General features: G+C 41.4%; 1 protein-coding gene across 1 annotated transcript in view; it reads left to right on the top strand.

The window, feature by feature from the left end:
- The window catches only part of PITPNC1 (phosphatidylinositol transfer protein cytoplasmic 1), a 267,578-nt gene that overhangs the window by 132,909 nt on the left and 113,548 nt on the right, over positions 1-21,121 (top strand). The window contains exons 3-4 of the mRNA XM_055408242.2: positions 16,768-16,856; positions 17,892-17,899. Of these exons, the coding sequence (XP_055264217.1) occupies positions 16,768-16,856; positions 17,892-17,899 (97 nt within the window). The remainder of the gene's footprint in view (positions 1-16,767; positions 16,857-17,891; positions 17,900-21,121) is intronic.

Raw genomic sequence — 21,121 nt, 5'->3', positions numbered from 1 at the left:
TCATATCCAATTCTTTGTGACCCCATGGACTGTAGCCCACCAGGCTACACCAGGCTCCTCTGTCCATAGGATTTCCCAGGAAAGAATACTAGAGTGGGTAGCCAGCCATTCCCTTCTCTGGGGATCTTCCCGACCCAAGGATTGAACCTCGGGTCTCCCACATTGCAGGCAGATCCTTTACCTCCCATAAAGGGACAGGAAATGAGGCCTCAGTGCCTGTAAATGGGGCATTGTGATTAAGAATCATGCAAAAAAAAAAAAAGTTTTGACAAAGACTGAGAAAACTTACTACTCAGAGATGCACACTGAAAGAACTGCTAGGACTTCCCTGGTGGCCCAGTGGCTGAGTCTCTGCTGCCAGTGCAGGGGGCCCAAGTTCAATTTCTGGTCAGAAAACTAGATCCCACATGCTTCAATGAAGGTCAAAGATTCTGCATACTGAAACCAAATAATTAAGTAATTAAAAGTACTACTGGACTTCCCTGGTGGTACAGTGGATAAGAATCAGCCTTCCAATGCAGGGGACACAGGTTCAATCTCTGGTCCATGAGATTCCACATGCTGGGGAGCAACTAAGCCTGTGTACCACAACTACTGAGCCCATCTGTGCTCTGGAGCCAGCGAGTCGCAACTACTGAGCCCTCAAGCTGCAACTAGTGAGCTGGTGTGTCCTAGAGCCTGTGCTCTACAACAAGAGAAGCCACTGCAATGGGAAGCCCACACACCAGAATAGCCCCTGCTTTCTGTAACTAGAGAAAGACCGAGTACAGCAGCGAAGACCCAGTGTAGCCACAAAAAGTACTAGTAAAGGCTAATAGAGTACTAATAAAGTATTTTTAAGTAAAAGGAAGTTGAAACCAAGAAGAATGAGGAAGGAATCTAGAAGAAATAGTAAATATCTGGACAAATTTGAATAAACATAGAATGTTGCAACTATATGAATAATGAGTAATTGGAAATATACTCATGGAATTTAAATAATTCAGATAACAATAATAGAAGATGTTCAGTTCAGTTCAGTTGCTCAGTTGTGTCCCACTCTTTGCGAACCCATGGACTGCAGCATGCCAGGCCTCCCTGTCCATAACCAGCTCCTGGAGTTTAACCAAACCCATGTCCATTGAGTCGCTGGGGGTAGTAAAAGAGAAATGCTCTAAGTTGCTAATATTATCTTGAAAGAGGAAAGACATGCTTATTAATTTTAAAAATTTAAAGCAAATATGCCTATTCAAAATGTAAAAGTAATCTCTAAAAGAATAGTAAAATAATATGTTTTGGTCATGCACAGTTTTGGAAAGCATGACCAATCCAATAGAAGGCAGAGAAAGAACAAAGAGAAGTCTACAAAAAAAGTATGGTAAATAGAAAACATAAAAAGTTGTGTTTGTCAGATGATAAATCAAAATATATCACTGATCACAATAATGTGTTAAATCCTAAACCTGAATCTAGCACAACAAAGATATGGCAACACTGACAAAATCACAAGTGCCCTGAAGTTATAATGGGAGATTTTAACCTACTTCTTTAATAAACTGATAGAGCAAGTAGACAACTGATTAATAACAAGCATAAAGAAGATATAAACAACTGAATTACAAGCTTGACCTAGTGGATATTAATAGACCATGGAACCAACATGCCTTTCAAACACACATGAAAGTATATAAAAACTGAATACAAAGTAGGCCAGAAACCAGTCTCAGATACTAGAAAATTGATATCATGTAGGTCCTATTGACTGATTTCAAAGCATGACAATAAGAAATTGCTAAAACAATAAGTGTATGACATAAATCAAATCCCTTATGACTATACAGTGGAGTGAGAAATAGATTTAAGGGACTAGATCTAATAGACAGAGTGCCTGATGAACTATGGATGGAGGTTCGTGACATTGTACAGGAGATAGGAATCAAGACCATCCCCAAGAAAAAGAAATGCAAAAAAGCAAAATGGCTGTCTGAGGAGGCCTTACAAATATCTGTGAAAAGACGGGAAGCGAAAAGCAAAAGAGAAAAGGAAAGATATACCCATTTGAATGCACAGTTCCAAAGAATAGCAAGGAGAGATAAGAAAGCCTTCCTCAGCGATCAATGCAAAGAAATAGAGGAAAACAATAGAATGGAAAAGACTGGCGATCTCAAGAAAATTAGAGATACCAAGGAAACATTTCATGCAAAGATGGGCTCAATAAAGGGCAGAAATGGTAGGGACTTAACAGAAGTAGAAGATATTAAGAAAAAGTGGCAAGAATACACAGAACTGTACAAAAAAGATCTTCACAACCCAGATAATCACGATGGTGTGATCAGTCATCTAGAGCCAGACGTCCTGGAATGTGAAGTAAAGTGAGCCTTAGGAAGCATCACTACGAACAAAGCTAGTGGAGGTGATGGAATTTTAGCTGAGCTATTTCAAATCCTGAAAGATGATGCTGTGAAAGTGTTGCACTCAATATGCCAGCAAATATGGAAAACTCAGCAGTGGCCACAGGACTGGAAAAGGTCAGTTTCCATTCCAATCCCAAAGAAAGGCAATGCCAAAGAATGCTCAAACAACCACTCAGTTGCACTCATCTCACACGCTAGTAAAGTAATGCTTAAAATTCTCCAAGCCAGATTTCAGCAATACGTGAACTATGAACTTCCAGATGTTCAAGCTGGTTTTAGAAAAGGCAAAGGAACGAGAGATCAAATTGTCAACATCCGATGGATCATCAAAAAAGCAAGAGAGTTCCCAAAAAACATCTATTTCTGCTTTATAGGCTATGCCAAAGCCTTTGGCTGTGTGGATCACAACAAACTGTGGAAAATTCTGAAAGAGATGGGAATACCAGACCACCTGACCTGCCTCTTGAGAAATCTGTATGCAGGTCAAGAAGCAACAGTTAGAACTGGACATGGAACAACAGACTGGTTCCATATAGGAAAAAGAGTACGTCAAGGTTGTATATTGTCACCCTGCTTATTTAACTTATATGCAGAGTACATCATGAGAAACACTGGGCTGGAGGAAGCACAAGCTGGAATCGAGATTGCCGGGAGAAATATCAGTAACCTCAGATATGCAGATGACACCACCCTTATGGCAGAAAGTGAAGAAGAACTAAAGAGCCTCTTGATGAAAGTGAAAGAGGAGAGTGAAAGGTTGGCTTAAAACTCAACATTCAGAAAACTAAGATCTTGACATCCAATCCCATCACTTTATGACAGATAGATGGGGAAACAGTGGAAACAGTGGCTGACTTTATTTTTCTGGGCTCCAGAATCACTGCAGTTGGTGGTTGCAGCCATGAAATTAAAAGACTCTTACTCCTTGGAAGAAAAGTTATGACCAACCTAGACAGCATATTAAAAAGCAGAGACATTATTTTGCCAACAAAGGTCCGTCTAGTCAAGGCTATGGTTTTTCCAGTGGTCATGTATGGATGTGAGAGTTGGACTATAAAGAAATCTGAGCGCTGAAGAATTGATGCTTTTGAACTGTGGTGTTGGAGAAGACTCTTGAGAGTCCGTTGAACTGCACGGAGATCCAACCAGTCCATCCTAAGGGAGATCAGTCCTGGGTGTTCATTAGAAGGACTGATGTTGAAGCTGAAACTCCAGTACTTTGGCCACCTGAGGTGAAGAGCTGACTCATTGGAAAAGACCCTGATGCTGGGAAGTATTGAGGGCAGGAGGAGAAGGGGACGACAGAAGATGAGATGGCTGGATGGCATCATCGACTCGATGGACATGAGCTTGGGTGGACTCTGGGAGTTAGTGATGGACAGGGAGGCCTGGCATGCTGCGATTCATGGGGTCTCAAAGAGTCAGACACAACTGAGTGACTGAGCTGAACTGAAAATAATAAGTGAACTCCCACAATATATAGAAATAAAAACGTTTCTAAGCATTTAATGGGTTGAAATGTGAGATAAGATACTTAATTTCCCAGCCACCTTTGCAGCTAGGGATGGCATGTAACCTAGTTCCAGCCAATGAGATGTGAGGTTTTCCTCCGTGATTAAAAAGGGTAAGATATTCAAGGTGTTTCTAAGAACGGGGATGAGAAACATGTGGTGATGGCTGAGAAGGCAACAAATAGTGCCTACTACATGAATCTTGATAACAAATCTGAGCAATAACATTACAATGGGAAACTTACAGATAAATTTCAATTAAGAATGTAGACATGAAAATCCTATATGAAACTTTAGCAAATCAAATACTTCAGAGTATAATAGTAATAATAATTCATGACTTGATCAGATTTTTGTTCATTAATATTAATATTTGAATTTGACAAGATTGCTGGGTATAAAATTCATAATAGAAAAATCAATAGCACTGTTACACAGTGGGAGCAATAAATGGAAAAAATAAGTTTTAAAAATTCCATTTATAAGAGAAAAGGAAACTTAAGGTACCCAGTAAAAATATCTACAGATACACAAAATCTTTTTGGAGAAAATATGAACAATTAACAGAGGACATTTTTAAAAAACCTGGACAAATGAGAGTATTCATGAATGGGACATGCTGCATTATAAAGTTCCAATCAATTTTCAGGTCTGTTATAAATTTAAGGTAGATCTAATTAAAATGCCAATAAGGTTGTTTTTAGATAGAATTTAAGGATATAATCCTAAAATTCCCGATTACTATAGCTTTATAGTCTTGATGTCTGGTACGGTAAGTCTCTCCTACTTACTGAACTTTTCCAAAATTCTTCATATGAATCTTAGGATTAGAAACCCCAGTGATGTGAAGAATACTGGAGGAAGCCAAGGACATTTAACCTGGAAAAGCTGTATGAGGGCATATAATGGTGTGATCAGGTGGAAGAATAATTAGGCCCATGTATTGAGAAGGCAATGGCAAGCCACTCCAGTACTCTTGCCTAGAAAATCCCATGGACGGAGGAGCCTGGTAGGCTGCAGTCCATGGGGTCACTAAGGGTCGGACACGACTGAGCGACTTCACTCACTTCACTATTCTGTATGACCTCAAGAGGACCAGTTAGACTAAGATCAGTGAGTGAGAATGCCAGGAGAAAGATTTAGGCTCAGTTTAAGGAAGAAATCTAAGTATTCAAACCATCAGAAAACATAGTAGGGTGATTTATATAGTACATTATGCTGTTGCTGGGGGTGTTTGAGCATAGGTAGGATACTCACTTCTCGGGCAGATTCAGACATCAAGTAGGTGGTTAAAATAGCATTTCAGATCCGTTTGAATCCTAATTTTCTATGCTTGAAGTATGTTTCAGACATTACTCCAACTCTCCTCCAGCCTACATAAATGAGTAACCAACAAGGCACAGGGAAAAGAGGTACTTTTAGCTCCTTTTGCCCAAATCTAAGTAAGTCCATTATTTTATCTCAGAACCAGGAAGATTATGGTTTAGTAACAAAAAGAAAAAAATTGATATGTGACATAACTATAAAATACATATTTTCGTAATCATAAAAGTAAACTGTCTTCCCTGGTGGCTCAGACTGTAAAGAATCCATGTGCAATGGAGGGGAGCCAAGTTTGATCCCTGGGTCGGGAAGATCCCCTGGAGGAGGAAATGGCACCCCACTCCAGTATTCTTGCCTGGGAAATCCCATGGACAGAGGAGCCTGGTGGGCTACAGTCCACAGGGTCTCAAAGAATAGGACGTGACTGAGCAACAAACACTTTCACTACTTTGTAATTACAAACTAAGAGTTACCCCACCTCAGGCTAACACATGTCCGGCAGGTAGAGGTCATGGGACTCTCATTATGGTGAGGCTGCTTTATAATTGTAATTCATTCATTGAATATTTATTGAAGTTGACAATGTGTAACAAATTGTTCTGGTATTAAAGAGAATCTTTTAATAAATAAGACATGGTCCTTGTATTCCGATCAAAGTAGGGCCTAGGTCAACTGACTTCATTATTTGTAAGTCCAGCTGTCCATCTTTAGAGTGGTGTCAAGGAGGAAAATCTTTTCTTCTATCCACTTTTTGTTGTTCAGTTGCTCAGTCACGTCTGACTCCTTGCGACCCCATGGACTGCAGCACACCAGGCTTCCCTGTTCTTCACCATCTCCTGGAGCTTGCTCAAACTCATGTCCATTGAGTTGGTGTTGCCATCCAGACATCTCATCCACTGTCGTCCCCTTCTCCTCCTGCCTTCAATCTTTCCCAGCATCAGGGTATTTTCCAGTGAGTCCGTTCTTTGAATCAGGTGGCCAAAGTATTGGAGCTTCAGCTTCAGTATCAGTCCTTCCAATGAATATTAGTTGATTTCTTTAGGATTCTCCTTGCAGTCCAAGGGACTCTCAAGAGTCTTCTCCAACACCATTGCTCGAAGGCATCAGTTCTTGGATGCTAAGCTTTCTTTATGGTCCAACTCTCACATCCATACATGACCATTGGAAAAATCATAGCTTTGACTAGACGAACCTATGTCAGCAAAGTAATGTCTCTGCTTTTTAATACGCTGTCTAGGTCTAGGGCAAGCTTTTCTTCCAAGGAGCAAGCGTCTTAATTTCATGGCTGAAGTCACCATCCACAGTGATTTTGGAGCCCAAGAAAATAAAATCTGTCACTTTTTGCATTGTTTCCCCATCTGTGTGCCATGAAGTGATGAGACCAGATGCCATGATCTTAGTTTTTAAATGTTGAGTTTTAAGCCAACTTTTTCACTCTCCTCTTTCACCTTCATCAGAAGGCTTTTTAGTTCCTCTTCACTTTCTGCCATAAAGATGGTGTCATCTGCATATCTGAGGTTATTGATATTTTTCCCAGCAATCTTGATTCCAGCTTTTGCTTCATCCAGCCTGGCATTTTGCTTGATGTACTCTGCATGTAAGTTAAATAAACAGGGTGACAATACACAGCCCTGATACACTCCTTTCCCAATTTTGAACCAGTCTGTTGTACCATGTCTGGTTCTAACTGTTGCTTCTTGACCTGCATACAGATTTCTCAGGAGGCAGGTAAGGTGGTATGGTATTCTCATCTCTTTAAGAATTTGCCACAGTTTGTTGTGATCCACACAGTCAAAGGCTTTAGGGTAGTCAATGAAGCAAAAGTAGATGTTTTTCTGGAATTCTCTTGCTTTTTCTATGATCCAGTGGATGTTGACAATTTGATCTCTGGTTCCTCTGCCTTTTCTAAATCCAGGTTGTACATCTGGAGGTTCTCGGGTCACATACTGTTGAAACATAGCTTGGTGGATTTTGAGCATGACCTTGCTAGCACGTGAAATGAGTACAATTGTGCAGTAGTTTGAACATTCTTTACCATTGAAATGAAAACTGACCTTTTCCAATCCTGTGGCCACTGCTGAGTTTTCCAAATTTCCTGGCATATTGTGCTAGGTCACTTCAGTCATGTCCGACTGTGTGCAACCCCATGGACAGTAGCCCTCCAGGCCGTTCCATCCGTGGGATTCTCCAGGCAAGAACACTGGAGTGGATTTCCTTTCCCTTCTGCAGCACTTTAACATCGTCTTTTATGATTTGAAATAACTCAGCTGGAATTCTATCACCTCTGCTAGCTTTGTTCGTAGTGATGCTTCCTAAGGCCCACTTGACTTTGCATTCCAGGATTTCTGACTCTCAGTGAGTGATCACACCATCATGGTTATCTGGGTCATTAAGACCTTTTTTTGTACAGTTCTTCTGTGTATTCTTGCCACCTCTTCTTAATATCCTTTGCTTCTGTTAGGTCCATACCGTTTCTTTCCTTTATTGTGCCTATCTTTGCATGAAATGTTCCCTTGGTATCTCTAATTTTCTTGAAGAGATCTCTAGTCTTTCCCATTCTGTTGTTTTCCTCTACTTCTTTGCTTTGTTCACGTAGGAAGACTTTCTTATCTCTCCTTGCTATTTTTTGGAACTCTGCATTCAAATGGGTATATCTTTCCTTTTCTTCTTTGCCTTTCAATTCTTTTTTCTCAGCTGTTTGTAATCCACTTAGTATTGGTGATTCGGGTCCTGCAAATTAAACTGAAACTGGTAGATTAACAGGAGAAAAGACATGTTTTTATCCATGTACATAGGCAAGAGCATCCAGAAAAATATGACTCAAAGGAGTGGTTAGAACTGGGGGCTTATATACCATTTTAATAGGGGAGGGAGAGAAAAGGGACTTATGGGAAAAGAAGTGTCTTGTATGAAAAATAAATGGGGCCTCAGGAGAACGGATGAGAGAGAAGATAGCTTTGTGACAATGTCTGTTTAGGCACTTTCTTGTCCTGGTGCTTCCTTCTTGTCTCTGGTGATAGGAGTCAATCTCCTCTGGTTGCAGAACTCCTGGAGAGGGGATTTATGACAGTTGAATTCTTTTGGGAGGCTCTGTTTTTATGAGGATAAGCAGAATTCAGAAAAAATGTCTTCCTGCAACTGTTGGATTCTCAAATGTCTTCAGCTCAAAAATAATCCTGATGTCACTGTAGCATGTTGTGGACCCCCTCACTGACCACAGGTATGTGGGTTCTAAAAGTTGGACTGGAAGTTACTAAGTTGTTCCAGTGCTCACCTAATAACTTACTCAGAGCAATATCAATGTCCTATGGACCTGAATTCATGATCTGGCAAAGGGAATGGATTCCCTTCTTTACATCAACTTGTATGGCAAGACGAATCACATTCAGAAACTGCTTTATCGATTTATTACCCAGAGCAACTGTTTGGAGCACTGGAAGTGCTCAGTGTCTGTCATCAGGGCCTCCTCTCTGGGTCTTTCTTGATCAGAAAGGGCATTTCATGGAAGGATGTTAGTGGTCCACAGAATTATCTGGAGGCTTGAGATTGGATAGCTATCAGGTCAGGGCAGCTACAAGAAGCCAAGAGCAACAATGATTACAACCATCTTTAGTGAAACTGACCTTTTCATTTTGCCATTACCATCATGGCTGCCATGGGTAGGCCTGAACTGTCCATTTTTTCTTTCTAGCCTTTGTTCTAAAATACCAAACATAGGGAATAACTCTGGTGGTCTAGTGGTTAGGATTCCAGGCTTTCACTGCCATGGATCAGGTTAAATCCCTGGTTGGTGAACTGATATCCCACAAGATGCACAGTATGGACAAATAAAATAAAATAAAATTCCAGGCATAAACATCCCATTGAGTTTCCAGGTCAAGCCCAGCTGCTAGTGAGTGGGGAGAGGGACTTCCAGACTGTTTTCCAAAGTGACTGTACCCTTTTACACTCCCTCCAGCAATGTATGAGGGTTCCAATTTCTCTGTATAATCACCAACACTTGTTATTGTCTGTCTTTTTTATTACAGCCATCCTAGTAGGTGTGAAGTGGTATCTTGTTTGGGTTTTGATTGGCATTTCCCTAATAACTAATGATATGAGCATCTTTTCATGTGCTCATTAGCCATTTATATGTCTTCTTCGAAGACATGTCTATTGAAATCCTTTGCCCATTTTTAAATTGAGTATAGTGTCTTTTTCAAATGCCATTTATCCTTTTAGTTCTTGTCACTTAGCTCCCTGGATTGTGGGGTTACTCCATTCTCTGGCGCTTCCTGTGGTGTCTGATACACTGTTGTGTGCAGTACATTTGGGTGGCTGCCCTAATGCATTTAGAACATTACATTAGTACTAATACATTAGTACATTTGGTGGTTGTCCTTGGGCCTTCAGTCCAGGTCAGTCAACCAAAGAAGTGGTGTTTCTTGGCTTGTCTGCAAAAATCCTGATTTCAACTGGCATCTGGGGAAAAGAGTCAAGATACTAATCTGGAATAGTGATTCTAAATAAAACCTGTCATCCAGAATCATACAAGGATGGAGCTTTTCTTTTGTCCCCTTTCGTTTTCACCTCATTCCTAGCTTCACTCCAGTCCCCTCTCACTGAAACTCATTGGGGGAGAGAAGCAGATGGGGGCGGAGGGGAATTGGAGAATAGATGGAGCCTATTTTTAGGCTTGTTTATCAGTCATGAAGTGTCATGTTCTTCTCCACTACGGCTGCTGGATTAATTAGGCTGTGCTGGCAGCTGCCAGTCAGGGAGGGTTGCCAGCTTCTAACGGTGATTCCGCTTAATGCTTGAAATGATTTGCATGGTGAAGACCTTTCCCCCACTACATGGCTCTTGCCTTCCAGGGCAACCTCTTCTGGCTTCTAGTGACTGTGGGTAGGAGAGGGGGCAGCTTCCCTAAGCCATGAATCTTGTTTAACTGGATAAGCAAAGCCACCAGATGGTCATTTTACCTACCAGCTCATTGGTAGAGCCTTGATGCTGTGGCTTGGGTCTTTCTTTCTCATTTTTTCTTCCTGTTCTCCCAGATCTTCTGCCAAAGTAAGAGCCTAGAGCCACAGTTCATGTGGCAGTGGGAGAGCCCACTGCCCAGGCAACAGATCATAGAGCAAGGGTTGGAACCAGAGAGTCTGGCCTAAGAGCTTATTTCCATGCTATTTTGAAAGACTCTTCATGGTTATTATTGATTTCTGAATATCCAGAGATGATCTTCATTCATTCAGAAAATATTTATTAAGCACTTGCTGTGTGCCAGTCATCATTTTAGGTGCTGGCTGGGGGAGCAGCAGTGAACAGGACAAAGATCTGTACCCTGGTGTGACTTGCATTCTAGTTATGGGTAACAGGCAGTACACAATAGCCATCTATATAAGAACATTTTGTATTTTAGAGTGTTTAGTCATATATCCTAAATAAATGTTCATGTCTATTGAATATAATATTAAATAATAGTATTTTTAATATATATAGGAAAAAATGGAGCACGTAAGGGCTCTTTTTCAGGCGTACCTTTCAGTCCATGCTCTTCATTTCATCCCCATCTCAATCCTTAAGAACACATCAGGCATTCTCATGCTGCTGGGCCCCATGCCTTCTGTCCCTTTGACTACTCCCATGGAAAAACCACAGAAGCAGGATGTCTCGGCCAGGTTAGGGTCTTCAAGGTCATTCTGTTAAGCAATTTCCACCTTGATTCTGCCACGCTCCTACCCAGTGATGCTCACACATGTGGTCGACTCCCCTAGGCGCTCCCCAGCACCCCTGCCACATTACCCTAACACTGTTCACACACAGAGCCTTCCAAGAACTGACACAAGGTAGGCTTCTTTTCCCAGAATCCAGAACATACTGTCCTTTTATAGGAAGAGTGGCAGCCCTGTCCAAGTTCAAGGAACTTCTGTGGGTGATGCCCCAACAGCCTTATCTCTCACAGGTAATGGCTCTAGTCTAGAAACTCTGTTCATCTCTTTGCTGCGGTATAAAGAATTACATTAAGATCAGAACGAAAAGATCAGCCCGAAGATAATGCATTAAGAAGTAAATGAGTAAGTCATAGCAGCGGAAAAGAAATTTAAAGACCTCAGAAATCACTGTACACACAACTGGAGAGGGACAACTGATTATTATCAAATGACTGTCAAATGTCAGATGTGGGCACAAAAAAGAAAAGATCAGAATATCCGTCCTAGACCAGTGGGAAATGGAGATAGGAAGGTAGCTAAGACCTTTTAAGAAACACTTCAGTGGGACTTCCCTGATGGTAGAGTAGATAAGAATCCACGTGCCAATGCCGGGGACATGGGTTTAATCGCTGGTCCAGGAAGAATCCACATGCCACAGAACAGCTAAGCTGGTGCATCACAAATCTGAAGCCAACGAGCCTAGAGCTTGTGCGGCACCACAGGAGAAGCCTCCACAATGAGAAGCCCGTGCACGGCAACGAAGAGTAGCCCTAGCTCACTGCGGCCACAGAAAGCCCGCACGCACCAGTGAAGACCCAGTGCAACCGTAAATAAATAAATACAATTATTTTTAAAAAATCACTTAAATGAACTGCAGTTCTTTGAGCCTAATCTTAGCATAGATAGTGGCTACTTTCAGATATGTAGTTTGGCAGAAAATCTTGTGTGACACACTGTTCTTTTTGTTTGTGTGTTGGTTGGTTTTGGGGTGGGGGTTTTGGCTGCACCACACGACTTTTAAGATCTTAGTTCTCCACCCAGGGATGGAACCCAGGCCTGGCAGTGAACATGCCTAATCCCAACCACTGGACCCCAGGAAATTCTTCCCAAAGCACTATTATTTTGTGAACTCAGAAGGACTCCCTGCCTGGAATGTTTAAGTTCAAAGTGTCTAGTTGAGACTGTCATAATTCTGACCCCTGTTGAGAAAATGAAATTAGACTCCATTTGGACCACATTTGGCCTGATGATGTTCAAGAACCCCTGAAGCCAAAAAATATTCCCGAATGAACATAAATTGCAAAATGAGGTTAGATATGCTGGAGAATTTGGTGATAATCTGGATTGTAAAGCGATAGAAGGGAGAGATGGTTTAGGATTCAGTTCCAAAAACTCTTCATGAAGTAGATAAACATTCTTAACCTGAGGTAAATTCAGATTATGCCTGCCCTGGGGCATCCTCAGCCTCTTCCTCAGTTCAGTTCAGTTACTCAGTCATGTCCGACTCTTTGCAACCCCATGAATTGTAGCACACTGGGCTTCCCTGTCCATCACCAAACAACCCAGAGTTCACCCAAACTCATGTGCACTGAGTTGGTGATGCCATCCAGCCACCTCATCCTCTGTCGTCCCCTTCTCCTGCCACTAATCCCTCCCAGCATCAGGGTCTTTTCCAATGAGTCAACTCTTTGCATGAGGTGGCCAAAGTATTGGAGTTTCAGCCTCAGCATCAGTCCTTCCAATGAACACCCAGGACTGGTCTCCTTTAGAATGGACTGGTTGGATCTCCTTGCAGTCCAAGGACTCTCAAGAATCTTTTCCAACACCACAGTTCAAAAGCATCAATTCTTCTCTGCTCAGTTTTCTTTATAGTCCAACTCTCACATCCATACATGACCACTGGAAAAACCATAGCCTTGACTAGACAGATCTTTGTTGGCAAAGTAATATCTCTGCTTTTTAACATGCTGTCTAGGTTGGTCATAACTTTCCTTCCAAGGAGTAAGCGTCTTTTAATTTCATGGCTGCAGTCACCATCTGCAGTGATTTTGGAGCCCAAAAAAATAAAGTCTGACACTGTTTCCACATCTATTTCCCATGAAGGAAATAGATCCCATTCCCAGATGCCATGATCTTAGTTTTCTGAATGTTGAGCTTTAAGCCAACTTTTTCACTGTCCTCTTTCACTTTCATCAAGAAGCTTTTTAGTTCCTCTTCACTTTCTGCCATAAGGGTGGTATCATCTGCATATCTGAGGTTATTGATATTTCTCCTGGCAATTTTGATTCCAGCTTGTGCTTCTTCCAGCCCAGCTTTCCTCATGATATACTCTGCATATAAGTTAAATAAGCAGGGTAACAATATACAGCCTTGACGTACTCCTTTTCCTATTTGGAACCAGTCTGATGTTCCATGTCCAGTTCTAACTGTTGCTTCCTGACCTGCATATAGGTTTCTCAAGAAGCAGATCAGGTGGTCTGGTATTTATTCCCATCTCTTTCAGAATTTTCCACAGTTTGTTGTGATCCACACAGTCAAAGGCTTTGGCGTAGTCTATAAAGCAGAAATAGATGTTTTTCTGGAACTCTCTTGCTTTTTTGATGATCCAGCCGATGTTGGCAATTTGATCTCTGGTTCCTCTGCCTTTTCTAAAACCAGCTTGAACATTTGGAAGTTCACGGTTCACGTATTGCTGAAGCCTGGCTTGGAGAATTTTGAGCATTACTTTACCAGCGTGTGAGATGACTGCAATTGTGTGGTAGTTTGATTTCCTACTAGGTGCCAGATCAGCATCGCTCCCCATCCCCACCCCATAGCTCTCACGACTGAAGATGTCTCCAGAGTTTGCCAAATTGCCCCTGGCGAGGGAAATTCCCTCACCTCTTTCCTATTGAAATGAGAACCACTGCTCTAGAATGATCGACCGGCTTCCCATTTTGTTCATGATCAAGGAATTTAGCATGTAGGACCTTTCACTGCTAAAACCAGGACAGTCCCACGTAACCTGGGTCAAGTTGACCACCTGGCTGTCATTGATATGTTCTATTTCATACAAAGTAAAGATGTAAGAAATGAAACAATATAAAAAGTCTATCCTTGGGAGACATGGACAAAGGTTTTAGAGAAGTGTGATATTTTAGAATTTTATCTTTTTACTCAGTGTCTCTAAAGCCTGAGCCTTGGTGAGATGATTTTGGGAGGTTTGATCTCTGCCAGTAGACCAAGAGAACCTGGTTCAAGTCATGAACAGAGAGAGAATCTCTCCAGCAGAGAGATTCTTGTTTGACGCCAGGTAGCAAGTTTGAGTGACAGGCTTCTCCTTGGAATTGTAGGCTGTGTGGCAGCATACATCATAAAAGAGACAGCAGCAGTGGAGTCTAATTTAATTCCATTTCCTTTGCAGCCCTGATAAATCATTGCTGCAGGGAAAAATGAATTTTACTTTCTCAGACAAAAACAATTTGAGTAATGATGTGCTCTGGGGAAGTCAGGGGCTAAGAGAAGGTCTGTAGTAGGCTTAAAAATATTTAAATGGCATATCATGGAATTTGTTCCAATGCCTCTTGTGCCTGGCCTAATAAATGGCTTATACCAGGAGGGCCTGTTTCCCAGGCTGTGTAGAAGAGTCACATAAAATCATATTAGCCATCTTGGCTAAATGTTGTTTTAGGGTGCCTTGGAAAGGGTATAGCCTTGGAAAGGGTAAGCCTGTAGTCCTGATCATTTACAAATAGGACAAGTCTCAACATGAATGGAAAATGATTGGTGTTTGTCATCTTCCTTCCAGAAAATGATTGTTGCTTAGGAATATGGTTCTGATGGGAGGCTTTTTAAATGATACAGGGAATGAGTTATGGAGAGGGGAAGACTTGGACCCCAAAGTACTATCAAGAGGCTGGTGAGTCCGGGGTGTGGGGGGTGTGCAGTGTAGACAGAACAGTGGAGAATGGTTTCTAACGCTTGAAGGCAGACAAAAGTACTTGGTCTAAGCTGAACAGTGCCTGGCTTACCTTGGGGAACTTCTACAATCCCATTTCAATCCATTGAAAGCTCAAGAAACCAATTTGCCTATGAGTAGAATCAACATCTCCTTGTATGACACAATGGCATATCACGCTGAGGTGTGGGGGCAAGCAGGAGGGGACCCGGCGGACCGAGTGATCGTGACCACTTCCCACAAGCCAGCCCAGCACTACTTTGCCACTCTCAACGTGAATCCCAGTTACCCTCCAGCTTCAGTGACTGAAAGAATAAATCCTAGGCGAAAGCTGTAAAATCCTCTATTGGGAAGCAAGCCTCTTCCTTCCTAGTGGAGCAGAGGGAACGTAAATGAGCAGTTACTGCAGAAACGACTTTATGAAAGTGAGACATTCTGCATTACAGCAGCAAAAAGAACTGTTCTGTGAATTATAATACTGCTCTGCACACCCCTCACAGCGCACCTGTGAACGGTGGCCTTCATCTGATGCCCACCCGGCTTCAGGGGGGGACTCTGATTTCCCCACTTATTTTAACTGTGATAAATGGCCCAGAGCTTCCTTTGAGTTAGGTCTGGCCAACCATCAAAAATGCGTATTTGTGTTTTAAAAAGCAGGTCCTGGATACTGTCAGAAGAGAAGCAATTTGGGAAGACATACAAGGTGCACAGTATTTTACTGGCTCTGGATGTCATTTAAACCCCGTGTCCAAGAGGGGGATTTGGGGTTTATTACTGAAGGAGATCAGTCCTGTGTGTTCATTGGAAGGATTGATGTTAAAGCTGAAACTCCAATACTTTGGCCACCTCATGCGAAGAGCTGACTCACTGGAAAAGACTGATGCTAGAAGGGATTGGGGGCAGGAGGAGAAGGGGACGACAGAGAATGAGATGGCTGGATGGCATCACCGACTCGATGGACGTGAGTTTGAGTGAACTCCGGGAGTTGGTGATGGACAGGGAGGCCTGGCGTGCTGTGATTCATGGGGTTGCAAAGAGTCGGGCACGACTGAGCAACTGAACTAACTGACTGAACTGACCTTGATGTCCCCACTCTCTTAGCTAGATCAGCTTGCAATTCACAACTGCTTCTTGATGTTTTCTATTGCCAGCTGCCAAGAGTCTGCATCCTCTCTCTGGGTCTGATGTACTGCTAGACGTTGGTGTCCCAGACACTTAGCTGTAGGCACCAGCACAGGAAAGAAACAGGATAGTAGCAACCAGAAAAACAGAAAGCCCCAGAGTAGAGTGTGGGGGGAAATGAAATCATCCAAACATATTACAGGAATATATAAGGAATTTTCTGGGCGTGCAGAAAGCTGTGAAGTTTGCCTCAGAAGGAAAACAGAATGAAGCAAAGCAAAACTTAATTAGTCCTTGGTTACTAACGGTCTTGGGACCTGTGCCTTTGGGTTTTCCTTGTTTTGAGAATGTCTTTTGCAAACGGCTGCCCGGGTCCCTGTTCCAGAGAAATGGCTCTGTCGTTGCCTTCGTTTCCTGGGGCTGCAGTAACAAATTGCGGTGAACTGGATGGCTTTAAGACAACACACGTTAATCCTCTCCCAGGATGGAGGTCAGAAGTCTAAAATCAAGGTATTGACAGCGTTGGTTCCTTCTGGGGAACCAATCTGTTCTGTACCTCTTTCCTGCCTTCTATTGTCTATGGTCATCCTACGTGTCCTAAATACTAACACGAACAGAGGACAGTTTAACAATGATGAAGACCAGGGAGATAGGGACCAAGTTGCTGTGGAGAGAAGAGCAGAAATAGAAGTCCTCTGATTTCTCTAGCAGTCAATTTCTCTGGAAAGATATGGTAGCAGGGTGAGGCAGTGCACAGACTCTAATTGTCGTTTTTCTTTCTTTCCTCTTAGCAAACTGCCTAGTTGGGCTAGAGCTGTTGTTCCCAAAATATTTTATGTAACAGAGAAAGCATGGAACTATTATCCCTACACAATTACAGGTAAGTCCTTGTATACCCCGTATGTCACAAGCAACCATGCAAGGACATCAGGGGATTCAGATCTCACTGACTGAGCGTGGATTATCCCAGTAGGGTCTCACTGGAGCCTGTGACACCTCCCTGACCCTTTGTCTCCATACTTTTGAGTCAACACTCTTCCTTGCAGGAGGTTGTAGGGGTTAAGCTAAACTATTCTATCTTCCTTCTTCAAGTGATCATTGTAAATAGCATATGGAGAAGAAAAAGGAAGCTCTTAGCGACATTTCTGGAGGTTTCATTATCCTTATTTCTCCCTCTTTTCTCAGTAATCCCCAGTAATTTTAAGGGGTGGTTTGTTCATAATCAAGTTGTTTATTTTGACTTCTTTGCATTACAGACACTCTTTCCCCCACACACAAGCACAGAATGAACCTTGACTATTTTTATAATTTATATAAAAGGTTCATTGGGTCTCTCTGCTCCAAACCACTTCCTTTGCAATCAGATAATATGAAAATCAGTTTCCTCCTCAACTTGTGGAGTGATAACGACACTCAAAATGTTGATGCTGAGCTAGAAACTGGCCAAAAAATTTTGGTTCCTGACCTCAAACACATGAAAATTCAAGGTCCCATTTGAATATCAGCCTAACAAGCTCTTTTTATTGGTTTTAAAAGCTGCTTTTCCACTTAAAAGATTTCCTTTGGGGTTAATGAAATGCTCTACTGGAATTATCAGTCTTTAATTCTGCTTTTCTAAGGCCAACCCTTTAGTTTTTAATTAGCCACAAGCCTATAGGCTAATTGAATCTTGTCTTACACTCCTTATCTAACCGAACCGCAGAAGTATCGTATGAAAGAGTTTCAAGAACAAACATGGAGACACTTAGTATTTATGAAAGTTTAATTCTCAGATGGTTTCTTTGCCACATTTTTAGTAATTATAATTCAGCGATATTTGTTAGTTCTGTGGTTTTATATTGCATATAAGTGTGGTCTTAATCATCATTTTCTCTTTTTTCTTTTCCCTCTTGCCCAAATGAACATCTGGGACCAGAATACACAGTAAGTTTCATTTAATCATTTAAAAATGTTCAGCCTAAGATCAGAGGAGTAATTGGAACTTCCCTTGTACTTCTCATCTTATTAATGTAATTTAAAAAATAGAGGAATAATTCAGAATCAGAAATATTTAAATATATGCCATTATATAGTTATATACAGTGCAATAATTTGAATGTTCTCATTTGTTCAAGAATATGAATGTAATTTAAAATGCCTTCATAGTCACTTTACATTATTAAGTTTTGCTTGTATTGTAAATAGCTTGACTGCTCTACTTGTGGTAGTTCACTATAATAGAACAATTTCTAGAAATGCGGTATTAAAGAGATGATGGTAATTATCGATGGAGGGTGAGGCTTTTCCTCGTAGTCTGTGATCTGATCCCTTATAGAAAGACCTTGAAACTAGAAAGGCATACATTCAAACTATATTACTCAGATTGGACAGTCTCACTGGCTTGATAAAATCATTTAATTCCTTCTTGTCCTAAGAGCCTCTAGCATCGTTGCTTACACTAAAAAAGAAGTCTATAGTGTCATTGTGTTAGTATTTTCATATGGATCATTTTCCTCAATGGCAAACAGATCAAACTGTCATGAGAAGAAAATGGTTAGCTGAGCTCAGTCAGGTTTAAGAGTGTTTACACTGCTATATTTAAAATGGATAACCAACAAGGATCTCCTGTATGGCACATGGAGCTCTCCTCAATGTTATGTGGCAGCCTGGATGGGATGGGAGTTTAGGGGAGAATGGATCCATGTGTATGTATGGTTGAGTCCCTTCACTATTCACCTGAAACTGTAACATTGTTAATCGGTTATACCCCAATACAAAATAAAAAGTTTTAAAAGGGGGGAAAAGCAAGATAAAAAATAAACAGGGGTTTATTTTTTGTTATTAAAGAAAAAAGACTGAGTATTTTTTACTTTAATTTTAAAAAGACTGAGTCTCTTTTAAAGATTCATTTACTCTTATTTATTTTATGTTGGGCTGTGCTGGGTCTTCATTGGCTGCTTGCAGGCTTTCTCTAGTTGTTCAGAGTGAGGGCTACTCTCTAGTTGCGGTACACAGGCTTCCCCCTGCAGTGGCTTCTCTTGTTGTGGAGCACGGGCTCTAGAGCAAAGGTTTTGGTAGTTTTGGCACAGGGGCTTAGTTGCTCCAAGGCATGTGGGAATCTTCCCAGACCAGGGATCAAATCCATGTCCATTGCACTGGCAGGAGGATTCTTAACCACTAGACCACCAGGGAAGTCCTGAGTGTTTAGTTTTAATCAAAACAGCCAAAGGTTGGGACTTCCCTGACAATCCAATGGTTAAGACCCTACACTTCCACTCATCCCTGGATGGGATCTTACATGCAGTGTAGTACAGCCAAGAACAAAAACAAACAAAAAACAGCCAGAGGAAAGAGAGATAGTAAGAAAGACATGGAGAAAAGTGATTCATGATTTCCTTGGCATGAGCATCGTTCCCTGCACTAGTGAATGACAGAAGAAATGCATGGCTCGGAGGTAGATGGATAGTCCCAACAGATAATGAAAGTGTCACCTGTTTTGAGACCTCTGGCTCTGCCACTTACTAGCTGAATTTCTTAAGGAAGTGACCCTCAATTGCCAGTTCTTGAACTCATGCTGGCCCATGACTGCACTCTCACCCACCCTTTACAAAATGGGGGGAAAAAAAGCTTTTCATAAACTTAAATTTATTCCACTTAAAGGACTGTTGGTAATTAGAACACTCATTCTTGGATATTAAAATGTCTTTTCTTTCATGAAATGAAGGAATATACATTTAGTTCACTCTCTAATCTTTGGGAGAAAAAAGGCAATTCTATGGCAAAATACAACTTTTATATTTTGGAAATCAGAGAAACACTGTTCTAGAGCAAGAGCTTTACTTCTGTGAACCTAAGTTTCTTCATCTCTAAAACTAAGATAATCCCTTTTTAAGTTAGTATTAATAAAATGATTCAATGATCTAACACAGGGATCAGAAGACATTTTCTGTAAAGAGTCATATAGTAAATACTTTCTGTCTGTGGGCTGAACACTCTCTGTCCTTGAGAAAGCAGCCAGAGACGATATATAGAGATATAGGCATGGGCATATTTGCCCAGGCAACAGGCCACATTTGGTCCCCAGGCTATAGTTTATCAACCCCTGATCTAGCGGATGGAAGACTGTTAGCATATTGCCTGAAAAGAGCAGGAAATTAAATGGTTCCCCACCAACAGCACTCTTAGCCCCATCAGTTGTATAGTCTTCAAGAGGAAGACTTTGGAAACTTTTGAATCCTGCCTCCGTTTAACAGTTGTGCAGATTAATTCCTTTTAAGTCTCTATTTCCTGTCTCATGAGGGTGATAGGAAGATTTTATCAAATAATCCATATGAACTCTCAGCCTAGTCCTTGGTGCATGGTGAATATTCAGTAAACATTCATTATTATTATATAATATCATGGGGCTTCCCAGGTGACACAGTGGTAAATAACCTGCCTACCAATGCAGGAGACATGGGTTCAATCCCTGGGTCAGGAAGATCCCTTGGAGTAGGAAATTATAACCCACTCCAGTATTCTTGCCTGGAAAATCCCATGGACAGAGGAGCCTGGCAGGCTGCAGTTCATAGGGTTGCAAAGAGTTGGACATGACTGAAGATGCACAAATTATCATATATCATACAGTGCTAGAATGAAAGTTCCATGGAAGTTCTGTGGACAAATAAATTGGAATATATCTTGGTGTGTCTCAGTGCAGACTGGGCTCATTAGGATTGTCTAAGATTTGATTTGATTTGATTGGTAGCTGATGTTATCCCACTTCCTACATCTCCAAAAGCTTGTGCACGGACTTCTCATTTGAAATGTAATCCATAGTTTCATGGCCAAGAGAATTCTTCTCCCTATAACCACACAAAGGCAGTTATTTGCTGCCTTAGAATTGGGTCACTCTGGCGTGACCCAAACCAGTAGCACTTATTCTTCATAAATTCATGACACTACTAATGAAATGTGGCAATAATTAACAGAGAAATAAAGTCTGAAAAATGTTTAGTGATGTTGTCTTCATTTTTTAAGTGTGTATATTAAAGTACTGAGGTTCTGAAAACAGAAGGCGACAGAATGGAAACCATGGTTCCTGACAAAGCCACCCCATAGGGATGTACCTCCCAAACCTTTCCTGCAGTCTCACTCACCGTGGATCTTGGTCTCTTGTGCCCACCT

The sequence above is a fragment of the Moschus berezovskii genome, chromosome 20 (genome assembly GCF_049115385.1).
Source record: "Moschus berezovskii isolate FMDL1 chromosome 20, NW_MosBer_1.0, whole genome shotgun sequence".
Taxonomy (NCBI): domain Eukaryota; kingdom Metazoa; phylum Chordata; class Mammalia; order Artiodactyla; family Moschidae; genus Moschus; species Moschus berezovskii.
This window is presented reverse-complemented; position numbering and strand designations above follow the sequence as displayed.